The 23,981-nt window shown below is 42.4% G+C and overlaps 2 protein-coding genes across 24 annotated transcripts in view; one reads left to right on the plus strand and one right to left on the minus strand.

Moving 5' to 3' along the window:
* The window catches only part of Mbtd1 (mbt domain containing 1), a 64,860-nt gene extending 49,413 nt beyond the window's left edge, over nucleotides 1–15,447 (plus strand). For 12 of the 23 annotated variants that reach the window (XM_031353305.1, XM_031353308.1, XM_031353296.1 and 9 more), the window contains 5 exons: nucleotides 614–696; nucleotides 982–1,216; nucleotides 1,808–1,885; nucleotides 7,929–8,120; nucleotides 12,135–15,447. In XM_031353305.1, coding sequence (XP_031209165.1) covers nucleotides 614–696; nucleotides 982–1,216; nucleotides 1,808–1,885; nucleotides 7,929–8,120; nucleotides 12,135–12,253 — 707 coding nt within the window. In that variant the 3' untranslated portion in view covers nucleotides 12,254–15,447. Of the gene's footprint in view, nucleotides 1–613; nucleotides 697–981; nucleotides 1,217–1,807; nucleotides 1,886–7,928; nucleotides 8,121–12,021 lie in introns of all 23 variants that reach the window. The other 11 variants (XM_031353298.1, XM_031353293.1, XM_031353301.1 and 8 more) reach the window with 4 other exon arrangements.
* A 2,668-nt stretch (nucleotides 15,448–18,115) lies between these two features.
* LOC116078238 (nucleoside diphosphate kinase B) lies at nucleotides 18,116–23,969 on the minus strand. The gene is made up of 5 exons (XM_031353316.1): nucleotides 23,526–23,969; nucleotides 23,195–23,324; nucleotides 20,834–20,935; nucleotides 19,677–19,789; nucleotides 18,116–18,349 (listed from the first exon to the last, which is right to left on the minus strand). The coding sequence occupies exons 2-5, from the start codon at nucleotides 23,318–23,320 to the stop codon at nucleotides 18,232–18,234; spliced, it is 459 nt and encodes a 152-aa protein (XP_031209176.1). The 5' UTR covers nucleotides 23,321–23,324; nucleotides 23,526–23,969; the 3' UTR covers nucleotides 18,116–18,231.
* Between the last annotated feature and the right edge of the window lie 12 nt (nucleotides 23,970–23,981).

The raw sequence follows: 23,981 nt of genomic DNA on the forward strand, positions 1-23,981 counted from the left end.
AAACAGTGACCTTTAATTTTAATATCTTTACCTTGGGTTTTTCTCTAAGATGGGGTTAAGGAAAAAAAAGATTTACTGAAAATATAATTCAGCTAATTTAGTCTCCTGAAAAAGAGTATTGTTAGACTGTTCTAAAGGAGTTGTAGCTCTTGATGGTAGGACCACTTATCTAGCATATTGAGGCCCTCTATTAGATCTCCAGTAACAGACATACACGAGGCAGAAGTCTATCTTTGTAGTAAACAAGAAGAGTCACTTTTGCATTAAGATAAGTAGGCATACATATGTGTCTGGGAGGGGGAACATCTTCGTAATATGGTACCAGAAGTTCTTCATATCACTAAGTAAAGTAGTACCTCTTCAATCTCATACTTGGAGATGGAGACAGAAGGACTAAGGAAAAGGAGTTTACCTTCTATTGCATAACGTGTTTGAGGCTAGCCTGAGCTATTTGGGACCCCAATCTCAAAAATATATATATTTTCAAAAAAATAGAATGAAAAGAAATTACCTTTACCACGCAGAATCTGAGATTTCATGTACTGAGTTATGGACATTTTAAGGTTACGCTAATTTTAAATGTACTGTTACCTAAACCAGTTGTATTTTTTAGGTTACACAAAACTTCCTTTTAAATGGTTTGACTACCTCAGGGAAACCGGCTCCATTGCAGCACCAGTAAAACTATTTAATAAGGTAAATTTGAATGGTAGCATGATCATGACGTAAGAGTGGAAACTATTCTTGAGTTAAAGTTCTTTGGCTTATATTAGAATTTCTTGATGAAAATCAACAACAAAAAAAAATGAGTATTTTCTTCAGGAAAAGAAGCAAGCTTATAAACTTTTAGTGTAAGGGAGGGTGCTTTGTGCCATATGGTGGCATAACTGAGGAACTGTTGTGAGCGTTGGGAAATGATTTCAGATGTTTGATTTGTGTCCTTGTGAGCACCAGTGTTGATACTTTATTTCTCTTTGTTAGGATGTTCCAAACCACGGATTCCGTGTAGGAATGAAGTTAGAAGCTGTAGATCTCATGGAGCCACGGTTAATATGTGTAGCCACAGTCACTCGAATTATTCATCGTCTCTTGAGGATACATTTTGATGGCTGGGAAGAAGAGTATGATCAGTGGGTAGACTGTGAGTCCCCTGACCTCTATCCTGTAGGGTGGTGTCAGTTAACTGGATATCAGCTACAGCCTCCAGCATCACAGTGTAAGTTACTGTACAGAAAACATGGTCTTTCACAAAAACAGCTAATTCTCCAGAAAACTATCTCATATCTCAGAGGGCAAGCTCACAGGACAAGAATAGATCAATGTCTGATGAGCTGCCAGGTAAAATCCTAAGACCCAACAATATCACAGAATTAGACTGTGTATGCCATGGCAGTGTGAACTCTTATCGGTTACGTGGTAATAAAATAGAGAAAACCAGAAATCACAAAATTAAACTATACTATTGTTGAACTGCACATTGCAGGCTGGAAATGCATTGTTCATAAGTGCTATTGAGTAAGCACATGGGTTTTTTAGGTTTTGGTTTTTTGAGAAAGGGTTTCTCTGAGTAGCTTTCATTGTTCTGGAAATCACTCTGTAGACCAAGCTGGCCACAAACTCAGAGATCCGCCTGCCTCTGCCTTGGGAGTGATGGATTAAAATCATGCTCCACCTCCACCAGCCAAGGCTTATGGTTTTGAAAGACCAAATAACCTTTAAAAGCAATGTGTACTTCTTAAAGGATGATGATCTTCATAGAGAATTGTCTAATCGTTCTCTGTTACCAATTTTCCCTTTTATTTTTCAGCATCAAGAGAAAGCCAGTCAGCTTCTTCAAAACAGAAGAAAAAGGCTAAGTCTCAGCAATACAAAGGACATAAGAAAAGTGGGTCACCATGTGTTTGCATATATTTCCTAATTGTTAAGCAATTAAGGTCACAGTATTCTTGCACAGAAAATTACATCCCTGCGAGAACTGATGTTTGTTCACTATGTATTATGCTTAAAGGTGCAGTATGACATAAAAGGCAAACCTTTTTGATACTAAGAAGCAGTTTTAACAGGGGAAACAATCAAGTATTATTTATCTGTGTGTTTCAAGCACACAGGTAAAGAATAGAGCCTTAGAATGATTCTTGAAATAATTATAAACCTACTTAAAGTTAATCCCTTTTTTAAAACTTTAATGAAGCAAAAAAGCAGTACTTGATGCTTACAGTAGCTATTGTCATATCAACTGTGTCTGGAGTGATAATTCTGAGAAATTCACGTTTATTAAGAAAGGCTGGGGAGACAGCTCTGCTAAGATGAAAAAGTGGAGGCTTAATGTGGTGGCACACTCCTTCGGTTGCAGCACTCAGAATGCATAACCAGTCCATTTCTTAAGTTCGAGGCCAGTCCAGTCTATAGAACAAGTTACAGGACAACCAGAGATACACAGAGAAACCCTGTCTCAAAAACAAACCCAGTAACGTGAAGAATGCTATGTCTCCAAATGAAGAACACATTCCCACATACATACATGGGTGTGTCACAGGCACACAGCAGAATGAGAAAAAAAAATCAGAGCTGATGTTTAACAAAGTCAACTTTTTAATGCTTTGTGTAAGAGTAAATTATGGTTGTCATTATTAGCCACAATAATAATAATATAAAATATTTTTCACTACCGTAATAAGTCATGGGTTTTTCTACTCATGAAACTTGTAGAGTATTTTATTCTGAGATTTAAAAAAAAAAAAACCTTAAGGTACTTTTTATAGTAAAATGTACCTAAGGCTGAACCAAGTATTCTGTGAGTTATTCCTGATTACAGTCATTTATAATTTTTCTAGGTAAAGAAACTAATTGCTTTGCTAGTGCTTTGAAAAACAAGTTTCCTCCCAGCATAAAACCTATCCATGGCTAGAGAGGCAGCTCAGTGGCTAATAGCACGGCCTTGCTCTTGGAGAGGTCTGCCCTTTTTTGGCATGCAGGCATTCTTTCAGAATGTGTGTATGTGTGGGTGTGGTGTGGTGGGTGTGAGTGTGGGGGTGGGGGTGGTGTGGAGAGTCTTTTTTTAAAAAAGTCTATCAAGCTTCAACTCATGATGACATGTGTAAGCATGCATACTGCTTTCCTCTGTGGGCAAAACCTCCCACAGAGTCAGGATTACATTGCCCATTGGGAACTTGATAATACAGTTGTTCACCTACAAGCTTAGAGAGCACTGCTAGACCATTCACCATCAGAGTAAAGTCTGCTGATTCGAACATGCTTAGGAAGAATTCACATGTGAATTTCATGTTCCTAAATTAAGTACAGCAGGTATACCTACTCGACTTTCTGTAAAGAGAATTTAACTGACTTATTTAAACTGCCTTATTTTGTGTTGGACAAGAACTTGTATAAGGTTTCATAAATTTCTAAGACATTGAAGTCAAACAGTGGTTTTTGGCTAGGCATGGAGACACATGGCTATAATCTCAGCATTCAACAAGCAAAGGAGAGATCAGGAAGTCAAGGTTATTCTCAGTTCCATAGCAAGATCAAGACTTACCTGGGCTACATGAGACCCTGTCTTACAGGCAGGACTTACCTGGGCTACATGAGACCCTGTCTTACAGGCGGGGGGGCGGGGTTGAGGGGATACACACACATACATAAATATGTGGAGTTTGTTTGCATAATAGTAACATTAATATGTACACATATATATGTGTATGCATGTTTATATGCACATATATGTGTATATGTTATAATATATAGTTCCTCCCAGTGGTTTATGAAGAATTTTTTTTTACTAGGCCGGTCATGGTAGCTCATACTTGTAATCCTAGACCTTGGGAAGCTAAGGCGGAAGGAAGCTTCAGGCCAACCTGGGATATAAGACTATCTTCAGAAACAGAAAGAGGGGCCTAGAGAGATGTCTCAGCCATTAGGAGCTCTTGCTACCCGAGCAGATGACTAGGTTCAATTCCTAAACCTACATCAGGCAATTCACAAATGGCCTATAACTCTGGTTCCAGAGGATCCAAGTCTCTTTATTGGCTCAGAATTCACCTATACATACACTCAGATATACATGTATATACATAGAATCTTTGTGTTTTAAAAAGACAGTCTTGCCAGGCAGTGGTGGCACACGCTTTTAATCCTACCACTTGGGAGGCAGAGGCAGACGGATGTCTGAGTTCAAGGCCAGACAAGGCTACATAGAGAAACCCTGTCTTGGAAAACCAAAAAAGAAAAAAAAAAACAACAACAACAAAAAAAAGACAATCTTTTTGACTGACTAGTGAGCATTACATGCACAGTTTGCTTGCCTCCCGCTTTGTGACCCTGCAGGGTTTGTTTCTGCCTTAAACGTTTGGATATTTGCATTCCTGGGCTAGGAATATGGGAATAAGTAAATGAATTGATGAAGTAAGAATAATAGTGAACTCAAATTTCAATGCTGTTTAAATGTTGCCAGGTTTCTGAATTAGCTAGAGATAAACCCTAGTTATAGATGGAACATACCTTAACTCTGAAATTTTGATCTTAATACTGTACCATCAAATCTAGTACCTTAAAATTACTTGACATAAAAAATTAAAACATGCCGGGCGGTGGTGGCGCACGCCTTTAGTCCCAGCACTTGGGAGGCAGAGGCAGGTGGATTTCTGAGTTCGAGGCCAGCCTGGTCTACAGAGTGAGTTCCAGGACAGCCAGGGCTATACAGAAAAACCCTGTCTCGAAAAACCCAAAAAAAAAAAAAAATTAAAACATGGGTCGGGCAGGGGTGGCTCACGCCTTTAATCCCAACACTTGGGAGGCAGAAGCAGGCGGATTTCTGAGTTTGCAGCCAGCCTGGTCTATAGAGTGAGTTCCAGGACAGCTATACAGAGAAACCCTGTCTCAAAAAACCAAAAAGGAAAAGAAAAAAGAAAAACACAAATCCATGGGTCCTTGGGACAAGATATGTTTTTGTTTTAGAATTGGAAATTTTTTTCCATTTCAGAAAAGAAATAAATATTATGGCATATACTGTGTATCAGACTGCAAGCTCTGGGGTGTTTTCTGAACCAAATACAGATGTTTACAGTAAGTGGACCAAGTAAAGATAATAGGGCACCAAGTGAGTATTATTTTATTGCCAAAATTTTAGAAAAATGCTTTTTGATTGTTGGAATTGAAGAGCAGAAATGTACTAAGCAGTAGCTTTACATTATTAAGGAACTGTCCACTTCCTACTGCTTAGGTTTGTTTTTTCCTACTACACAAAGATTTATTGGAAATCTTTCCCACAAGGCTAAGTATGGTGGAGTAGGCTTTTAATTCCAGTGTTCGGGGGACCAAACAGGAGGATTACTGCAAACTCAAGGCCAACCCGAGCTGCATAGTGAGCTGCATAGTGTAATCTAGGCCAGCCTAAATTACTGAGTGAAAGCCTGTCTCAGAGCAGGCTTAGGGCTGCAGAGTGGTGCTGCTGGAAAGCTTCCTCGGTAAAGTACTTGTCACCGTCTTGATCAGAATTTGGTTCCCAGAACCTATATTAAAAAAAAAAACAATGTGATACGTGCTCGTGATGTCAGTGCTAGATGGCAGAAATAGGATCCCATGAATCTCCAGCTAACCAGCATAGCCTAATTGGCAAGTTCCAGAAGTATATGACTCCTGAAGTGGACTTCTGGCCACACATACACACACACACACACACACACACACACACACCTTCATAAACACATATATACAGACAGACAGACAAACAGACAAAGAAATCCTTCCCACAAAACCTGTTACTAAAAGAAAACTAAGTTGTGTGGAAGCTAGAGTACTAAGAGAGTACTAAGTGCTCTGAAAGAGGACCCCAAGTTGGAATCCAACACCCACATGGGGTGGGTCATAACTGCCTATAACTCCCTCTCCAGTAGATCCAACAGCCTCTTGCCTCTGAAGGCACCTACATACATGTGCATATTGACACACAGGCATATACATATACATAAGTGAAACTTAAAATCTTAAGTTGTCCATTACAGCAGACTTGACCATATCAGATGAGTTTCAAAACCTGATGTTTGTCTTAAGTTTGCTGATATATTGTTGTACTCTAGCTCTGCTGTTTCCTCTGTACTAAAGTGGTTAAGGTAGTCCTTACTATCCACCAGGATGGGGAGGTGATTGGCTTTGCTGTCTAGCATGGTGAGCAGTGAGCCAAATGTGCCATAGTTATGTTGTGTGGGGATCGTTGTTAACTAGCACTTGGAAAGTAAAAGTACTGTTTGACCAGGAGGGTTTTATAAATGTTTAGCCTCAGAAAAATGTCTTTCTCAAACCATAGTAATTCTGAAGCAGTTTCAGATTTCACCACTTTGAGGTGCTACTACTTATTATAGGACTTAGTGGGTTTTGCCTGGTATTTTACTTGTAAATGTGTTAAGTAATCACTGTACATGACATTGACCTGGCAATTGGGAGCTGAGTGTGGACCCACCTACCTTTCAGGTTCATTTTATATGGGAATACTGTTGACTTAAATTTATGTATTTCATTCTGATTATCTGAAGTTTAGCTGGTTATTGGGTTAGGAGGAAAACAAAGTGTCCATCTATAAAGATATGTGAATATATGTCACTTTGCACCCTTCATTTTGCACTATGCTTGGCTAGTATTTACAAAATTCCAAGCATATTTTAGATTGGTAAAGAGCATTTTTATAAGTTCTAGAGTACGTTTGCTTATAAAACTAAAAAGTGGTATCTGCTTTTAATTCTAGCACATAGGAGGTAGAGACGGAAAGATCAGAACCTCAAGATCATTCTTAGCTTTCTAGTGAGTTTGAAGGCAGCCCAGGCTATGTGAGGCCTTGTCTTGAAAACAAATTGAGAAAGCTGAGCATAGTGTCACACACTTGTGATTCCAGCATTAGGGAGATGAGGACAGGACGGGACAGGAGTTCAAGTCCAGCCTTGTGTGCATAGTGAATTTAAAGTCAGCCTGGGCAGGGGCTGGACAGATGGCTCAGCGGTTAAGAGCACTGACTGCTCTTCTAGCGGTCCTGAGTTCAATTTCCAGCAGCCACATGGTGGCTCACAGCCATCTGTATGGGATTTGATGCCCTCTGCAGCTGTGTCTGAAGACAGCGACAGCATACTCATGTACATAAAAATAAATTAATTAATTTTTTTTAAATCAGCCTTAGCTACCTGAGACCCTGGTCTAATATATGAACTTAAGAACTTTGTAAGCAATACATAATAAGCTTTGAGTTTTAGAAGTGCTATTCTGGGTCCGAATTACAAATGCTGTCTGGGTGCACGGCTGACAAATGCTTAGGGAGCGCACTGTGGAGCAGTGAAACTGTGTGTGCCACCTGTTAGGATATTGAAGCTAGTTTTGTTTGATTTCTCCCCTAAAGGGCCATAATTAGGCTTCTATGGCCAGGGAAATACTGTCTTAAAAGTCGTGTTCAGAAATGTTCTCTTGGGACTGGTGTACAGATCACTATAGCACTTGCCTAGTGTGCATGAGAGCCTGCTGGTCCCTGGCACTACTACTATTAAAAAAGGGGGGGGGGGCTTTTCTCCCAGTATTTAAGCTGAGTTTTCTGGAAGGACATCAACCCAGCATTCCTCTACTCTGATTACTCTCTAGTTTATTTTGCCTCGTTCATTTTAAACTTGAGAGTCAAGACCAGAATTATCAGGCCTGAGAGACTTGACCAACCTCTCCTCCTCCTGCACCCAGCATGTTCATATGCTGTGCTTGCACGGGTATGCACACACACACACACACACACACACACACACACACACATACACACATACACACACACTTGCAGAAGTTAAGCCTTGCACAGTCAGTTCTCTGCAGTGTCTTCTGCGACCTAGCCTCCCTAGTAATACAGTGCACTTTCTTACTGCACACTTAAGTCAAAGCTTACTTCAGTCTGACTTGATGTTTAGAGAGGAAGATGCCAGTTGGGAAGAAGCCTGTCAGTTTGTCGAGCCTGCCCATGACAGGCGGGGTGCGGAGGAGCTTCTCTGGGGACGAAGAGTTGACTCCTCCTCCATATCGAACCCTGCCAGCACAGACAGCCCTGGAGGCCTTCCCACCTCCCAGCACTAGCCGAGAGTTCAGGCCCAGCCTCAAAACAGGTAACTAGTCACAGCAGCACCACAGGTACTATAGAGGGTCAGGTGCTGGGCAGGGTGGTGGGCGACCACGCATGGGCTGGCGGGACAGGGACCCACTCATCCAAACCCTTCTTTTTCTTCTTTTTCTTTTTTTTTTTTAAACTAAAAATATCCATTTTCACTGGTTCTCGGTAGCCATTTCACTAAGATGAGTCATCAGGAAAGGATTGGTTTGTATGGGACATCTATGAAAACCATCATTTTAGTTTTTGGAATTATGAGGCAACTTCCAGTATTTCATGCTTTGGTTAGAATGGTTGTGCATACTACATTGTAGATGTCTATGGACTTGACTTGAGGTAGAGAGAGATGCTGAAGAACTCATCTGATAATCAGACATAAAAGTGAGACTTTGTTCATAACATTCCATAGTGGGTCATTCATGGAAAACTTGTACTGAGTTCAAGTAATTTTTATTTTAGTAGTAACATTTACCATAAACTAAGCTGAACATCCTCACAGATTTGAAAATACATTACTTATATATCATGGTATTAAATTTATTTCCATAATTCCATGTTTCAGTATTCATGGTGATTTACGTGACATTTCTTGGTGTTTAGTTGGTTAGGCGAGTGTGTCCAAGTGAAGGAAGACTGTTCAAAATTGTCCCTGTTGTAATTGCTAAGAACAAAGCTTACTTTAGATGGGAGTCCTGATCTTGTAGCTTCAAATCCATAGTGCCTGTTTGATTAGCATTTACCCTACCATGGTCTAACGATTGCTTTTCAACTGACTTGTTCTAGCTGATCAATATTTCCTAAATGGCTTTGTAGTTTAAAAACTTTAGTGGAATTTAGGACTTTGTTGTTCCCTGTTGACTGTTCACCAGGATGTTTGTACCTGACATTCCCAGCCCTTTTTTGAACTTCCATTTAAGATGTGCTCCTTACCTCTCCGAGCTCTGATGATGTGTGTGGTCATCTTGAGCTTTCCACCAGGCCGTTTTTCTGATGATCATTCTGATAACCATACATCAATGGAAATTTCCATGTCTCCTTTTCTATGAAAGGCAGATTAGGGTTACAAATCCCAAGTTTCATCTGCTGTGGTCAGGCATGGTGGTGAGACTCACACACCCACCAGAAAGACTGTGAATTCAAGCAGCCTCCTAAGAGACTGTCTCAACGAAGCCAACAGTGTTAGCGACTCTCCTAATGTATCAGCCTCAAAGGACTGGGAGCAATCCAGCTCATTGTTAAGTTTTCTCTTTTTATATACGCTGTTTATGAAATAGTATTTTACCCTAATTAAATATGAATATCTTTACTTTTTAAATTTTTGTTCGAGGTTCTGTTTCATGTCAAACTGAACTAGACTTGTGAGATGCTAGACGACAAACCTCCTGGCTTCTGACTTCCTCATTCCTCTGTGCCAGTCTTGTCTTCTGAGCTCTGGGGTGTGTCTTGTGGGCTGTGGTGTGATCTGTGTAGTGAAGCGCTGTGGGAACTGTACTGCTGCCTTCATGCCTGAAAGCCACTGTTAGACTGGTTGTTTGGCAAATTTATTGTTGATTTTATACCTGCAAACATGTCACTTCCATTTGCTTCTCTTGTGAAATTTTGATGATTGGTGTCACTTAAGTGATTCATTTTAAAAACAGAGCTTAGAAAGTACATTGGTGTAGAATGTGACATTGAGCAGCCACTTGACCTATTGCATTCATCCCGCATTGTTTGAGAATAAAGGCTATGAAAGAGAGATGATAGCAGACAGGCTTTACTTTAGTTTCTATGAAAACTGAAAGTTTACATTAAAACATTCCATACCTGAGTGAATGTTTCACCTTTATCTTGAGTGATTTTTAAGTACATCATTTCCATATTTTAACATGACTCTTCTCAGGATACTTGTTTTGAGTATAAATGGATACAGCTTTAAGATGTGCTTTAGAACAACCTCAGGTTATCTTTCTTACATAAAAACATCTTTTTGAGTGAAACATCTTTGATCTTGAAGCATGGTACTTCCCATTCATTTAGCCATCTAATCATCATAGAACAAGATAACGTTCAACCTTTTATTGTGGGTACTGCACCTTTAATGAAATGTGGGTTTTGTTTCTGTGTTTATCCTTGTGATAGTGCTAAAATGTCCCTAATACTTACTGCATGTTGGTTAGATCTGAAAGATAGCTGTATGCATATTTCCACTGTTGTTCAGCAAAGGAAGAACTATACAGTTGCATGTGCTTTGCCTTTAGACAGAATGTTGTCTCTTCTGCTCTTACTATACATAGTATATTCACTTTTTGTCTATGGGCTATTGACTTTTTCAACATCAATGCCAAAACAGGAACCAAAATAAGGTGAATTGCTATTTCTCAAAAGATTATTCATTAAAACTTGTAAATAAGGTGTCAGAAGTGCTAGCTGAATATTCAGGAGTCAGATCTTGCCGGGAGGTGGTGGCTCACGCCTTTAGTCCCAGCACTTGGGAGGCAGAGGCAGGCAGATTTCTGAGTTTGAGGCCAGCCTAGTCTACAGAATAAGTTCCAGGCCAGGGCTACATGGAGAAACCCTGTCTCAAAAGTACAAAAAAGAAAAGAAAAGAAAGGAGTCGGATTTTTGTGAGTTCAAGGCTAGCTTAGTTTGTCTAAATAACAAGTTCCAGACCAGCTAGAGCTACAAAGTGAGACCCCGTCTCAAAAATACAACTAAATAGATAAAAATTTAAAAAGACATCCTCCAGCTGGGTTTTCTGTGTATTTGTTAATCTTGTTACGTAGTATATAGTCTATGCTGGCCTCAAACTCAAGATCTTTACTTCAGCCTCTAGAGTGCTGGGACTCTAGTATGCGCTAACATGCTTGGACTGGGCGAGGAGTCAGGAATTTTTTAAGAAATCTCTATAACTAAAATCAGTGTACAGAGTCTGGAAGTGTAGCACATCAGTGGAGTGCTAACCTAGCATAAGTAAAACACCATAAACAATAAATAAATAATAGTGCTGGCCATGATGGTTTCCCACTCTATAATCCTAGCACTTGTGAGGCTAGATGGGAAGATAGAAAATTTGCTAGTTTGGGAAGCCTAGTAAAGACCCTGTCTTAGACTTTAAAAATGGTGCTTGGAGTAAGAGCTTATATATAGCTCATGGGTAGTACATTTGCCTAGTGTGCCCAAGGCCTAGGGTCCAATTCCAGCTCAAAAAGTGAGGGGCAGAGGAAAAGAGGGAAATAAAGTAATTATTTCAGAAGTTTGGGGTACAATTAGTTTTATATTTATTTCACATGCAATTCTCCTTCATGCAAATATATATTCTACAACATCCAAATGTATGTTTCAAAGCTTCACCTTGGATGCCTCAAACCATAGATAGTACTAAACTACATTTTATATACATACATACATACACACACACACACACACTACGATCTCGGCCCTCTGGATGTAGGAGTAGGAAGATCACAAATTCAAGGCCATGTTGGGCTAAATAGGCAGACTCTGTCATGTTGAGTATTATTCCTCAAAGTGTACAAGAAATATGTCCATTTCTTTAGGTATTGACATAAAAGTGAGTAATTCCAATTATTTTAGTGGAATTGATGAGCACTGTTACTTGAGCATTCCATTGGAGATCATTCACTCTGCAGTGTGCAGCTTTGTTCCTTTTCTGAGTATTCCTCAATGAACAGTAGACTTTTAAAATGAAATTAGGATTGAGGGGTGTAGCCCAGTGGTAGAATATGTGCCTAACATATGCAAGGCCCTGGATCATACATACCAAAAAGTTCATCTTTTTCAGGACTCTGTTGCCATTGTCATCTGTCTTAAAGTGCTGGGGTCCGTCACCTCACATGTGCTAGGCAAGCATTCTGCCCTTGAGTTCCACCTAGCCTTCCATGGTTTCATCTTTATAGGTACTGAAGAAATGGCGGTGTCTTAGCGTACAGTTGATAGACCATGAAGATGAACAGCCAATGCGTTCCAGAAGACTTGGTAACAGCCGTGCGTTTCTGTCTGTCTCATACAGTGACCACTTCCCAGCTAAAGGAGGAGCTGCTGGATGGAGAGGACTATAGCTTCCTTCATGGAGCATCCGACCAAGAGAGCAATGGCTCTGCCACCGTCTACATCAAACAAGAGCCATGAGGCAGGCGACTCAGAACCATGGGCGGAAGGGGCTGTTTACAGGGCTGACTTGGAGTCAGCCAGCTGCACAGCAGGCTGTTCTACTGGGACATTTTGCTAAACACAGAAAAGTTCAGTTCCAGATTTTTCAGGTGGGGGGGAAACTATTTTGGTGGGGGGACAATTTTTCAATTTATAAAGACGGACAATTTTTGTGTTGTATTTGAAGCTTTTGAAAGAATTTTGTAATATTTTCCAAGTTTGGATTTATGTGCATTGTTAACAAGAACTGAAATTATAACTTTTTTGGTAAGATAAAAGTTTAGGTAGCAGGATTGAAGGAAATGATTAAGAAGGATATAGTTGTAAATGCAAATGAACTGTCATTACACATGAACCTTCTTGGTACCTGTTGGGAGATTTTTGGATTTTAGAGTTAGGCCAGTCACATCTCCAGCTTCCTTTGCTGCGAAAATATATGCAACTGAAGCCCTCACAGAGGGCTCATCACCATGGAGATCACAGAGCAACTGAAGCCCTCACAGAGGAGGGCTCATCACCATGGAGATCACGGAAGGGGTCATTAATTGTGCTCGCTGACATTTTATTGCAGCCCGTTTAACTGTTTGTACAGAAATTTTTTCATTCTGCTAAAATTTATTTGGAGTTGTATATGAAACTAGGAGAACTCTGGATACTTTTATATGCTCTCCTTCACATAAAAATGATTAAAATTTTCTAACACTAAAGTGTTAAACTGGAATGGTTGACAAAATACACAGGATCTCAGTCTACGTAAAGGGTTGGGGGAAATTAGTATTTTCCTAAGTTTATTCTGTTTTCCTTGCTAGAAAACATCCCATAAAGGGATATTCTTATCAGACCTCAGCCATTTCCTCCATCTGTGAGAGAGCAACAGGATGAAACCACACCTGAAAACAGATACTGCTCTGTGTTAACAAAAGAATCAGATGAAAAAATTGTTAACCAAAATAAGTATAGATTTCAGAATCATTCCAGCTCTACTCTTAACTGTCCTGGATTTGTTAGAAACTGATTTGAAAGAAATTTTTCTTAAAATTCCATAGACACACACATATTATGAATTGTCTTTAATTGTAGTCAGAATGTATTGTAACAATAAATGATTTGGACCATTTTAAACATTCCCTATTTTAAAATTCATACGACTTCCTTAAGAAGTAGGATGAAAGGGTAAATTGGTGACAGGTCTGCTCTCTGCGTTTTCTAACCTTCTACCGAATCGTGACTGAATCAGAGAGCTCTAGCATTTACCAGTGAGGTTCATAAACTAAACTCTCAGGAATTCATTGCATCTGTTCTAGAAGTGCTTCTGGGTCTGAGCCTGGCCTCTTCAGAGTGGTAACACTGCCCATTTCCTCTGGAAAGTAGGCAGGGCTAAGGAGAAATTAATCAAAATGATTAACCTCTGCAGCCTTTCAGCCTATGGAATGCTTTAAAAAAAAAAAAAAAAAAAAAAAAAAAAAAAGAAAAGAAAAGAAAGGAAAAAAAAAAAGAAAAAAGCTAATGGAAAACCCCAGGAGACGTTTTAGGTAAGATTTTTGTTTGACTTTTAAATGCATAGAAAATTAAAAACCAGCAATTTATTTTCTAAAATACTGCTCTACTTTTGGGAATAATAGCATTGGTAATATGCACAGGTTTACCTCATTCTATGCAAGAGGGGTTAATAAATAACATAAGGTTTTGTAGTAGCTACTGGAAGTAAAATGTGTTACTTTTTAGTGTAAAAATGTATGGAATCGCATGTCACCATTTTTTAATACTGACTCTGGGGGCTAAATGCAGATCACATCAATGCAAGTTGATTCTTGTGTCAAATATATGTGAATTCAGCTGTAAAATTACTGGATATTTATCTTAAACAACAGTGCTGAGAGGGACCTACTGTAAATGTGACATCCGCACACTTCCCAAATCTTTTTCTTGAAAGGATCTTCCCAGAAGCTTAAAGCCTAGAAGAGGTCCAAAGCAAAGGTCCTAGCAGTCTTTGTTCTCAGGCTCAGCGCGTGAAAGAAACCCAGGACTGTGCTTCCATGGTACCAGGGCAAGAAGCCTGTTGTATGGGGCGCTCTCACACCTTAGGTGGAGGGGCTCTCCAGGGAACTGACTATAAGCCAGGAAGGATGTGATTTCAAGCCAGCCAGTCCTGGTAATTAGTTCTGTGAAATACTCATTTGTAGCCAGGTTTTACAAGCTTCCAATTCTACACCAAAACCAGGCTTGGCGTGTTTAGAATTCCCCGCCTACATTCATAAAGTGTTTATGTTCACTAATGGTAAAGGGTTGGTAAGGACTTGCTAGAGTCCAAACAGAACCCGAAGCCCTCTCTTCTTTGTTAAGACCCTCGCTCCTGCTGCTAACAGAACGTTAACCAGAGGAGGCTTCCATCGTAGCTGTAATTCCTGTCGTCATACAACTCTTCATACAAGCCTGTTCTCTTTCACAGTTCAACATGGACTGCTGACCTTGGGTTTGTTTTTGTTTTCCTGTTAGAAGCCTGGGAACTTTTAGTAGTTTAATCTTTTTAACCTTTTTCCTTGCAGTGTATGAGGAAAGCTAAAGCTGTTATCAACTTCTTATTCTGCGGATACTAACACGGGTTTTCAGTGTTTGTTTGTTTTTATTATTAATTAATTTTGTGTGATGTGAATACCCTCGCCCATCAATATTTGTATTATGGTGCTATATATTTGGTAATGATCCTTTAATATTGGGGAGGGATTTTAAAAATACTGTGATTAAACTGGGTCTCTTCCTTTGATTTTCATATTTTAAATAAAGCCACAGTCATTTATACAAAGACAACAACAAAAAAGCATCTGTCCCTGGGCAGACCTTTCAAGGACAGAGGCCAAAGTAAAGTACATACGGTTTTTACATCGTTTCTGTGTGCATTTGATATATAGATCAATATCTGGACAAATTTAATCTTTTATTTTCTGGTAACTTGTGATTATTGAGGAAGTGTTTGAAGCTTTCTCATGGAATGTATATAATGGCGTGAAAAATTCCTTCAGAGAAATTTATGTTCCTTTCATTTTTACCAAAATGCAAATTTTCAGCATGGATGTGAAAAGCATTAAAATTATAACTTTGTGTACAAGATGAAAATAATTCACTAAATTTGCCCTTTTTTTACACAAAATAAAATGTTAAAGTTAAGCTTTATTTTATCAATTTTTCAACATTTATTTTGTTTACTAGGTAATGTGGGTGGATATGCCATGGCACACATGTGGAGATTAATTGACATCAGTTTTCTCATTCCACGGGTGGGTCCTGGAGAATAGAACTAAGGTTGTCATTGTCTGAGTGTTTGTGTCTGTGTGTAATTCAAAGTACAACTTTTCTTTCACTGTGGGATCAGGATTGAACTAGTCAAGCTTACCCTATGTCTAGCCTCTCCCACATGCAATTTAAGACAGTTATACAACAGGTGGTAGAAAGCGACTGGGTACTCAGGGCGGGGTGTGAAGAATCAGCACTAGATCTGGAGTAAGGAGCACAACTGAACTCCCCAAGCTGACAGTTACTCTGCTCAGAGAATAGTCAGAATACAGAGTAAAGCGAAAGTGAGCACAAGAGAAGGGACTTAGCACTGTTTGGCAGGGAGCAAGAGGGTACAAGGTGAATGAGCAGAAAGGCAGCATCTGAGCCTAGAGTTTGTGGCTAGGCAGGAGCAGGGCCACAGCACAGCAGAAACAGATAGGTATGTGCCATTTGTGGAGAAAGTCACTTTGTATGGAACATTGTGCTTGTGTTGGTGTCAAGTGCTGTGGATCCAGAAACAGTAGGCAGGTATTACCAGAGCTATGTCCCCAACCCCACTTGGACAACTTAATATTATGTGTGGAGTTTTCCCCCACACCAAGCCGAACTCCAGTAGACATCAACTGGGTATCTTCTAAATGAGAACAGTTTTGATAAAGAGAGGCACACCTGGAAAGTAGCATTAGACCTCAAACAAAACTTCAGGACTCTAGAATGGGCAGTTTAGTGAGACTCTGCCTCTTAGCAAAGTGAGTCTGGGCTGGAAGTGAGGGCCCCCTCCCCACCCCCCCACCAAGATGGCTCAGCAGGTAAAGTGAGGCCCCAGGGAGATGGCTCAGCAGGTAAAGGCACTTGCCACCTAGCCGCCCACACAGTGGAAGAAGAGAACCTTTACACAATAAATGGTCTGGGACTGTAGAGAGGGTGGGTTTGAAGATGGAAGGTAAAACATGTAGGCAGAAGTAATATGGATGGCCACCAAACCATCCTTTCTCAGAATCTCATCACCTAGACATGATTGGTCACATCTTTGGCCACTGGTGACAATTCATCCTTTAGTTGGTGTTCCCCTCCCCGTTTTAGGATGAACAGGGCCTCCACTCTCCATCCTTTCAGCATACAAAGACTTTTCATCAAAGGAATTAGTGTTTAGGAACTATGCATAGACAGGCACGAGACAAGATCATGTGTTGGTTACATCAATGTCAGTTTTTCAGCATAGCAACACACACACACAAAGAATATTGGGAGTTAGATGGCTCAGTGGTAAGAGGTTCAGCTAAGAGCCAGGGTTCAGATCCCAGCACCACACGTGCCGCAGCTCCCACTATAAAGGGGTCCAGGACCCAGGGTCTGATGCCCTCTTTGGTGTGCTTTAGACAGAACACCTATATACATTAAATATTGTCTTAGCTAGGATGAGTTTTCATCTGCTTTTGTTTTAAGGTCTCAGGTAGCCCAGGTTGGTCTCACAAAACCCTCCTGCCTCAGCCTCCTGAGTTCAAGACTACAGATGTGAGCCACCAAGCCCAGGCTTTTATCGATTTCTAAATAGTCCACACACACACCTGCTTGTGTGTTAAGTCAGGCTCTGAGAGAGAATTGGAACTACAGACTGTGCTCGTAATCTCCCAAGAAAGCATACCAAATAACCCATGCAGTGGGCGATGAGGCTAAACAATCTACTTTTTTGGTTGTACATCTTGAATTCCAATACTTGGGAGGCAGGGGATGCCTTCTGAGTCTGAGACTAGTCTGAACACAAAGCAAGTTTCAGGGCTAACTAAACACAAAGAAACCCTGTCTCAAAGGCAGTCTACTAAATAGCCCACGCTGGTGACAAGCCTTCTCTCGCCCTAGGCTGGAGTGGTAGTTAAGAGCACATACTGTTCCAGCACCCAAACTGAGCAGCTCACAACCACCAGTCTCTCCAGCTTGAGACCACCCACACCAATGTACACACAACTCTTTCTACCACAGGGCAATGTGTTAAGGGAAGAGATGGTCGGTGACTGAGTGCACTTGCTGCTTTTGCAAAAGACCCAGGTTCGGTACCCAGCACCCACATGGCAGCTGACATCCATAAATCCAGTTCTGGGTAATCAGGCACCACTACTGACCACTGCATACTAGACCCATGCATACTAGTGCATGCAAGCAGAAGACTCAACTGCATGCCTTCTGAGGGAGGAAATAAGGCTACAGGAATGCGTGTGCACAAGTTTCAGGCTGGGGGTCTGTCAGCTGCTCCTCTAACCCTTCATTCCAACGGTATCCTTTGGCATCTATCTTTAGACTTTCTCCAAATTTGGCCTACTTCACTAAGTTTTCACATACACATCTTGCAGAAATACACATTTCTCTATTAGCTATGCAATTAGATGTTTATTTCCATAACTAGCCTGTGTCGCACACTGACTCTCCCCTGCTACTTCCCCTTAATAAGTGAGAAGATCCAGACTGATTCTTCACAATAAATAGAACTACTTTATCTAATGCCATCATAGCCTCAAATGCCAACAAAACCACTTGGTTTCGTTCTAGCAAATGAGCACAGGACACTGCACACCCAAGTTCCAAAGTCTTTATTGTTTTCGAAAAGATGATCCACCCAGTCAGTGAGATGAAGAGTTGTGTCCAGGAACCCATCAGTCGTGCTGAAAGGGACTCTGGTTTCTCCACGTCTACTCGTACACCCAGTCATGGGCACAAGACTTGTAGTCAATCAGTTCTTCGGGCTTAAACCATAGACTGATCTCTTTCTCAGCGCTCTCCACTGAATCGCTGCCATGAATGATGTTCCTAAGAAAGCAAGCTCGTTTGTTACCGTGTTTTAAAGTGCCAGAGTCCATTCACTAGATAACAGCATGGGGCACACACTGCAGCCCTTTTTCACCTGACATTGAATAATTACATGCCTCCCACCCCCCAAGTATCCCAAAACTGACCGTAGGACTGACACAGAATTCAATGCCTGAATCTTCAGAAAAGCAAATAAAACATTTAACTAAAATCCATGAGGATGGGGCTGGAGAGACTGCTCAACAGTTAAGAGTACTTGCTGCTCTTGCAGAGGATCCAAGTTTGGGTCACATGATAGCTCACAACCATCTATACCTTCCGCTGCAGAGCACCTGATAAAATTCTCTTCTGACCTCTGCAGACTGGGCACACATCATACATGCAAGTAAAACACTAGGAAAAAAACTTCTAATACCAAAAAAGTACAAAGCTATACAGGTGCTCAAATAAAAAGAGCTTAGTACTTATAACTCAAGATTGCTACTGCTGGAAAAGGACCCAAAAAAAAAAAAAAAAAAAAGTAGGAAAGCGTCCAAATGCCAGTTTGGAGCCAGTCCTGCTTTAGAGAGTGGGTAGGGCTCGTCTCAGATTTCCTACTCAACTAAAACTGGCCAACTTACTGATAGGCCTGCCCCCACCTCCTTATCTGGTTTGTTTGGGTTTTGGAGGAGGTGTGTCTTTTGGAGACAAGGTTTCTCTGTGTAGCCCTGAGTGTCCTGAAACTCCCTCTGTAGTTCAGGCTAGCCTAAAATTCAGGTATCTGGGATGTGCTGGGATTAAATTAAAGTCTATACCACCCACACTGTGAGAATTTCTAGGGAAGTCTTTTTTCTTTAGTTTTTCAAGACCAGTCTGTCTTCCTCTGTAATTCTGGCTGTCCCAGAACTCACTATATACCTGCCTCTGCCTCTGGCCCTCCAAAGCTGGAAGTAAAGGTGTGAGCCACTAAGCCTGGCTTTCATTTTCTTAGAAGTAATTTACAAATCAAACCTACCACCTATGCTTATTAGGAACAATCCCTTTATTCCATCTGAATCTACAAATGTAAGGCTAAGGGAATAATCAAAGGGTTAGGTGTCATATCCATACATACAGTAACAAACTGGATGAGGCTGAAACCCACTGTTTCTCACACAGGAACCATCACATGCAGCTCTCTCCAGTGTCTCACAATTTTTAAGCAATTGTTAATATTAAGTTCAGGTTTTCCAAACTTTGGGATATGCCCAAAGTGTTATATACTCCACTTAGAATTAAAAGTTCATTATCCCACACAGAACACACACACACACACACACACACACACACACACACACATACACCTTACCTGCCAACTTGAATGCAAAAATCCCCACGAATGGTGCCTGGTTTAGAATCCGCTGGATTGGTCTCCCCCAGCATTACTCGGCCTGTTTTCACCACATTGAGCCCCTCCCAGACCTTCACCAGACAAAAGACAATTACTGAAGCAGAACCATTAAGAACAAACACTCCTATTCATCCATCTGTAAGCTCAATGTATGGTATTGGGGTCAGATCAGCCCTTCAGAGAGCAAAAGTCTATGTTGTAAACTCATAAGTAGGACATAGGAAGACTACTCACCAAAAAAAAAAGGGGGGGGGGGACAAAGTCTGGGGACAGGTCAGGGATTAGTGGAAAGGACCTAAGGGCCTACCTGGGGAGGCAAAGGATGGCAAGGGTTAATCAGAAAAGAAACTAAAGGACTAGTCTGGGGTGGGGGGAGGCTAGTGAGATGGCTCAGCAGGTAAAAGCACTGACTGCTCTTCTGAAGGTCGTGAGTTCAAATCCCAGCAACCACACGGTGGCTCACAACCATCCATAATGAAATCTGATGCCCTCTTCTGATGTTCTGAAGACAGCTACAGTGTACTCATTTATAATAATAAATCTTTTAAAAAAAAAAAAAAAGACTAGTCTGGGAACAGGAAGTGCTCTGCGACAATTTCAGTGACTTCTCCTTGCACTCTGCCATCATTCCCATGGGGACATTCAGGCCACGCAGAAGACACTGCATCGGTAGTACAAGGCCAGACAACTTGGGCATCTGTAAAATCTAGGTAACAACTGTGCTCAAAAGTACTTGTGGGAAACAGTGCTCCTTTGAAAGCAGACTAGCCCTACCGAGATATGCCTTAAGCTCTTTTCTTAACTCTGTGTGTGTACACATGTGTACAGAGGAGAAGTGGCGCCTACAGAGGCCAGAGAGGGTCAGATTCCTGGAGCTCGAGTGGTGAGAGTCAGCTCGTGTGAGTACTAGGAACCTAACTCTCGGCCTCCTAAAATCTGATTCCCTTTTTTTCTTTCACCTTCCAAACACAAAGTTGGCTAACTCCTGCCAGTCTCTAACCCCAGCACTCAAGAGCTAGACAGAGTCCCAGGCCAGTCTGGGCCACAAGGCAAAAGCCAGTCCCAAAAGAGAAAGACCAGAGTAATTTCCCGCTCAGTCCTTCAGGAGCACTCACCATGGCCACCACGGGCCCCGAGTTCATGTACTTCACCAGCCCTGGGAAGAAAGGACGGTCTTTCAGGTCAATGTAATGCTGCTTCAGGTGTTCTTCAGATGCCTGGCAGAGAGAGGCTCCCATTAGCAAACAGAGCAGAACAGAAAGGCTTAGATATTGTTGTAGTCCACCCTGGGGGTGGGCATGGGCTTTCCACATAGCAGGTTCTCAATTCCAGGTTTGGTATTTCAGCAAATTCACAAGGATCCATATCATGAAACCGACACTATTGTGGCAGAAATAAAAAACCTATTCATAAAGACAACCTGAGCTGGGAATGTGGCTCAGTGGTCAAGTGCTCACCTAACATGTTGGGTTCAATCTCCAGCACCAGATTTAAAAGGAGGATGACTCCGTGCAGGAAGCGTGTGAGCATCAAGTACAAGCAGGCAGACCTGAATCCCCAGAACTTCCCACCCAGAGATGGAAGGTAAAGACAGAAGACCCTGGAGACTCACTGGCCAGCTGCCCTGGTGTATGAAGGCAGCAATGACCAGGAGACTATTTCAGGATAGTAGGACCAACACTCACACATAAACACACCATGCGAAGGACAGAAATTGCAAGTGTTTACAAAATGAGCTGAGCGTGATAGCTCATGCTTACAATCCCAGCACTCGGGAGACAGAGGCAGGGGGAACCCCAAGTTCAAGGCCAACCTGGGATAAAGACCTATCTTACAAAATAAGAAGACAGCAGGGTGATGGTGTCCCACCCCTTTGGTCCCAGCACTTGGTAGGCAGAGGCAGGTGGATCTGATTTCAAGGATAGCCTGGTCTATAGACCAAGTTCCAAGATAGCAGAGCTACAGAGAAACCCAGTCTAGAAAAAACAAAATAAAGACTCTTACATAGTCAGTGATGTTAAGGATTTAACACTATAGAAGTGGTTTGAGGGCTGGAGAGATGGCTCAGCGGGAAAGAGCACTGAAGGCTCTTCCAAAGGTCCTGAGTTCAAATTCCAGCAGCCACATGGTGGCTCACAACCATCCATAACAAGATCTGACACCCTCTTCTGGTGCGTCTGAAGACAGCTACAGTGAATTATGCTGGAGAGAGCAGAGGTCCTCCAGTAGCCACACACATGATGGCTCACAGCCATCTGTACAGCTACAGTGTACTCATACACATAAAATAAAAAAATAAAAAATAAAAATATATGTGTATGAGTGTTTTGCCTGCATTTGTGCCCAGAGGCCAGAAGACATCAGGTTCCCTGGAACTGAAATTAGAGATGGTTGTGAGCCACTGTAAGTGCTGGGAACCAAATGCCTAACCTCAAGTACATCTGCTGAGCCCTCTCTCCAACCCCAAGAACACTTGCTGTTCTGTTTTTGAGACAGAGTCTGTATGGCCATAGTTGGCCTGGAATTGACTCTGTAGATCAGGCTAGGCTCAACCTCTGGCTCTGCTGGTTTTTCTTATTTTTATTTTAAATTGTGTGTATAGGTGTTTGGCCTGCATGTGTATCTGTGCATCCTGTGCAAGTCTCGCGCTCTGAGGCCAGATGAGGGTGTCAGATCCCCTATTAAGACTGGAGTTTGAGTTCTGGACTGTCCTGTGAGTAATGGGAACTGAACCCATCCTCTGGAAGAGGAAAGTGCTTTTTACTACGGAGCCCTTCTCTCCAGCCCCAAGAACAAAACTGATGGCCTCTGTTATATTTCAGTAGATACTTAAACTTTAAAAGTAACTTTTTTTTTTAAGACTGGGTCTCATGGAATCCAGGCCTGGCCTTAAACTCCAGCTGAATCAGGATGGCCCTCCACCTTCCAAGTGCTGAGATTAGAGCCATGTGCCACCACACCCTACTGTTTATGAGGGGCTAGACCTCGTGAACTACACCTTCAGCTGGTGGCCACATACAATGGAAAACAGTTACTATCCTAAACCAAGGAGAGACGCTGCCTCGGTGATCTGGAAGTTTCAGCTACAGCACCAAAGAATTGCAATTGTACGGGGTGGGTTCCAGGCGCTCTCCAATCCTTGCTGCCCCACAAGACACACAAGCAGACTGGAGGCCTTTAGCAAGACGGACAGGACCAGGACGCACAGCGGGAGGGAAGCCAGGCCTGGGCACCCACACCAGTCACGTTACCTCCACTTAACCTTCCCAAGGGCGTCTGTCCTCCCCAGCCTGGGAAAGGGCCAGCGGGCCACCAACGTCGGGTGAGGGGCGGAGGTCAAAAGGATTCTCGTGGGAGTGAAATCAGCCAGGAGGCCTGACTCCGACTCCAAAAGGCGACGTGGACAAACTACTGGCGGGAGAACCAAACTCCCGCAACCCAGCAGCAGAGGGGTAAGGGGCGAAGGGCGTTGTTACCCGAAGGAACTTCATGGCCACCAGGTGGAACCCTTTCTGCTCGAATCGCTTAATGATCTCGCCCACCAGGCCGCGCTGCACGCCATCTGGCTTGATGGCAATGAAGGTACGCTCGAGGTTGGCCATGGTCCTGCGGAGGCAAAAAGTGTAGTCGATGAGACCCGGCCGACCCAAGCCGGCCCAAGAAGCCACGTGGGTTTCTGCCGCCGCCACCGCTGCGGAGGACACGTGGCTTTCCAGATACTTCTGCCCCGCCCGGGAAGCCCAGAAAGGGGACCGCGGGAGCCTGAGGTGGACTGATGTTGGGACGGGGAGCGCATCTTAGCCTTACCGAAAGCCGATGGGTTGGCTGGTGTCTGCGATGAGCTATGGAGGCAAAGAGACTAGAACGACCACCAGCCGGCACGGGGAGGGGAGGGGCGAGGGGCGGGACGAGGGACGCCACACCCCGGAGGACCCAGCTGCCCAACCCGGGACGCTCAGCTTGCCTGATTTTGCTAGTCGTCTCTGTCCCCGCCCAAAGGCTCGCGATGCCCGCCCTCTCCTTCCCGGGCTAAGGAGGGCGGCGAGGCAGGAAGTGATTTGTTCCCCACCCAAGTCCGCCTGCTCTTTGCTGCTACAGGCGTCAACGTCGGAGACCTGGTCCTGGATTCTTTATTACTGGAGAGATCTGGACTAAAGACATCCAGACCTTTCCCTGGGACATCCGCGCCCTGCTGGACTCTCCCTGCTCTGGGGTACCTACCCCGGGTCTTTCCTATCTCTGAAATTCAGCTCTCTGTACCTT

This window comes from Mastomys coucha, unplaced genomic scaffold, assembly GCF_008632895.1.
Source record: "Mastomys coucha isolate ucsf_1 unplaced genomic scaffold, UCSF_Mcou_1 pScaffold5, whole genome shotgun sequence".
In the NCBI taxonomy this organism is placed as follows: Eukaryota; Metazoa; Chordata; class Mammalia; order Rodentia; family Muridae; genus Mastomys; species Mastomys coucha.

What these genes read in the sequence shown, in the direction of transcription:
- LOC116078238 (XM_031353316.1), bottom strand. Translation starts at nt 23,320, where the DNA reads ATGGCCAACCTCGAGCGTACCTTCATTGCCATCAAGCCAGATGGCGTG. An exon ending in TGGCCATGAAGTTCCTTCGG is followed by an intron (nt 20,936 to 23,194) that starts GTAACAACGCCC and finishes TCTCTCTGCCAG; the next exon opens with GCATCTGAAGAACACCTGAA. An exon ending in TTTTGCATTCAAGTTGGCAG is followed by an intron (nt 18,350 to 19,676) that starts GTAAGGTGTATG and finishes TTGCTTTCTTAG; the next exon opens with GAACATCATTCATGGCAGCG.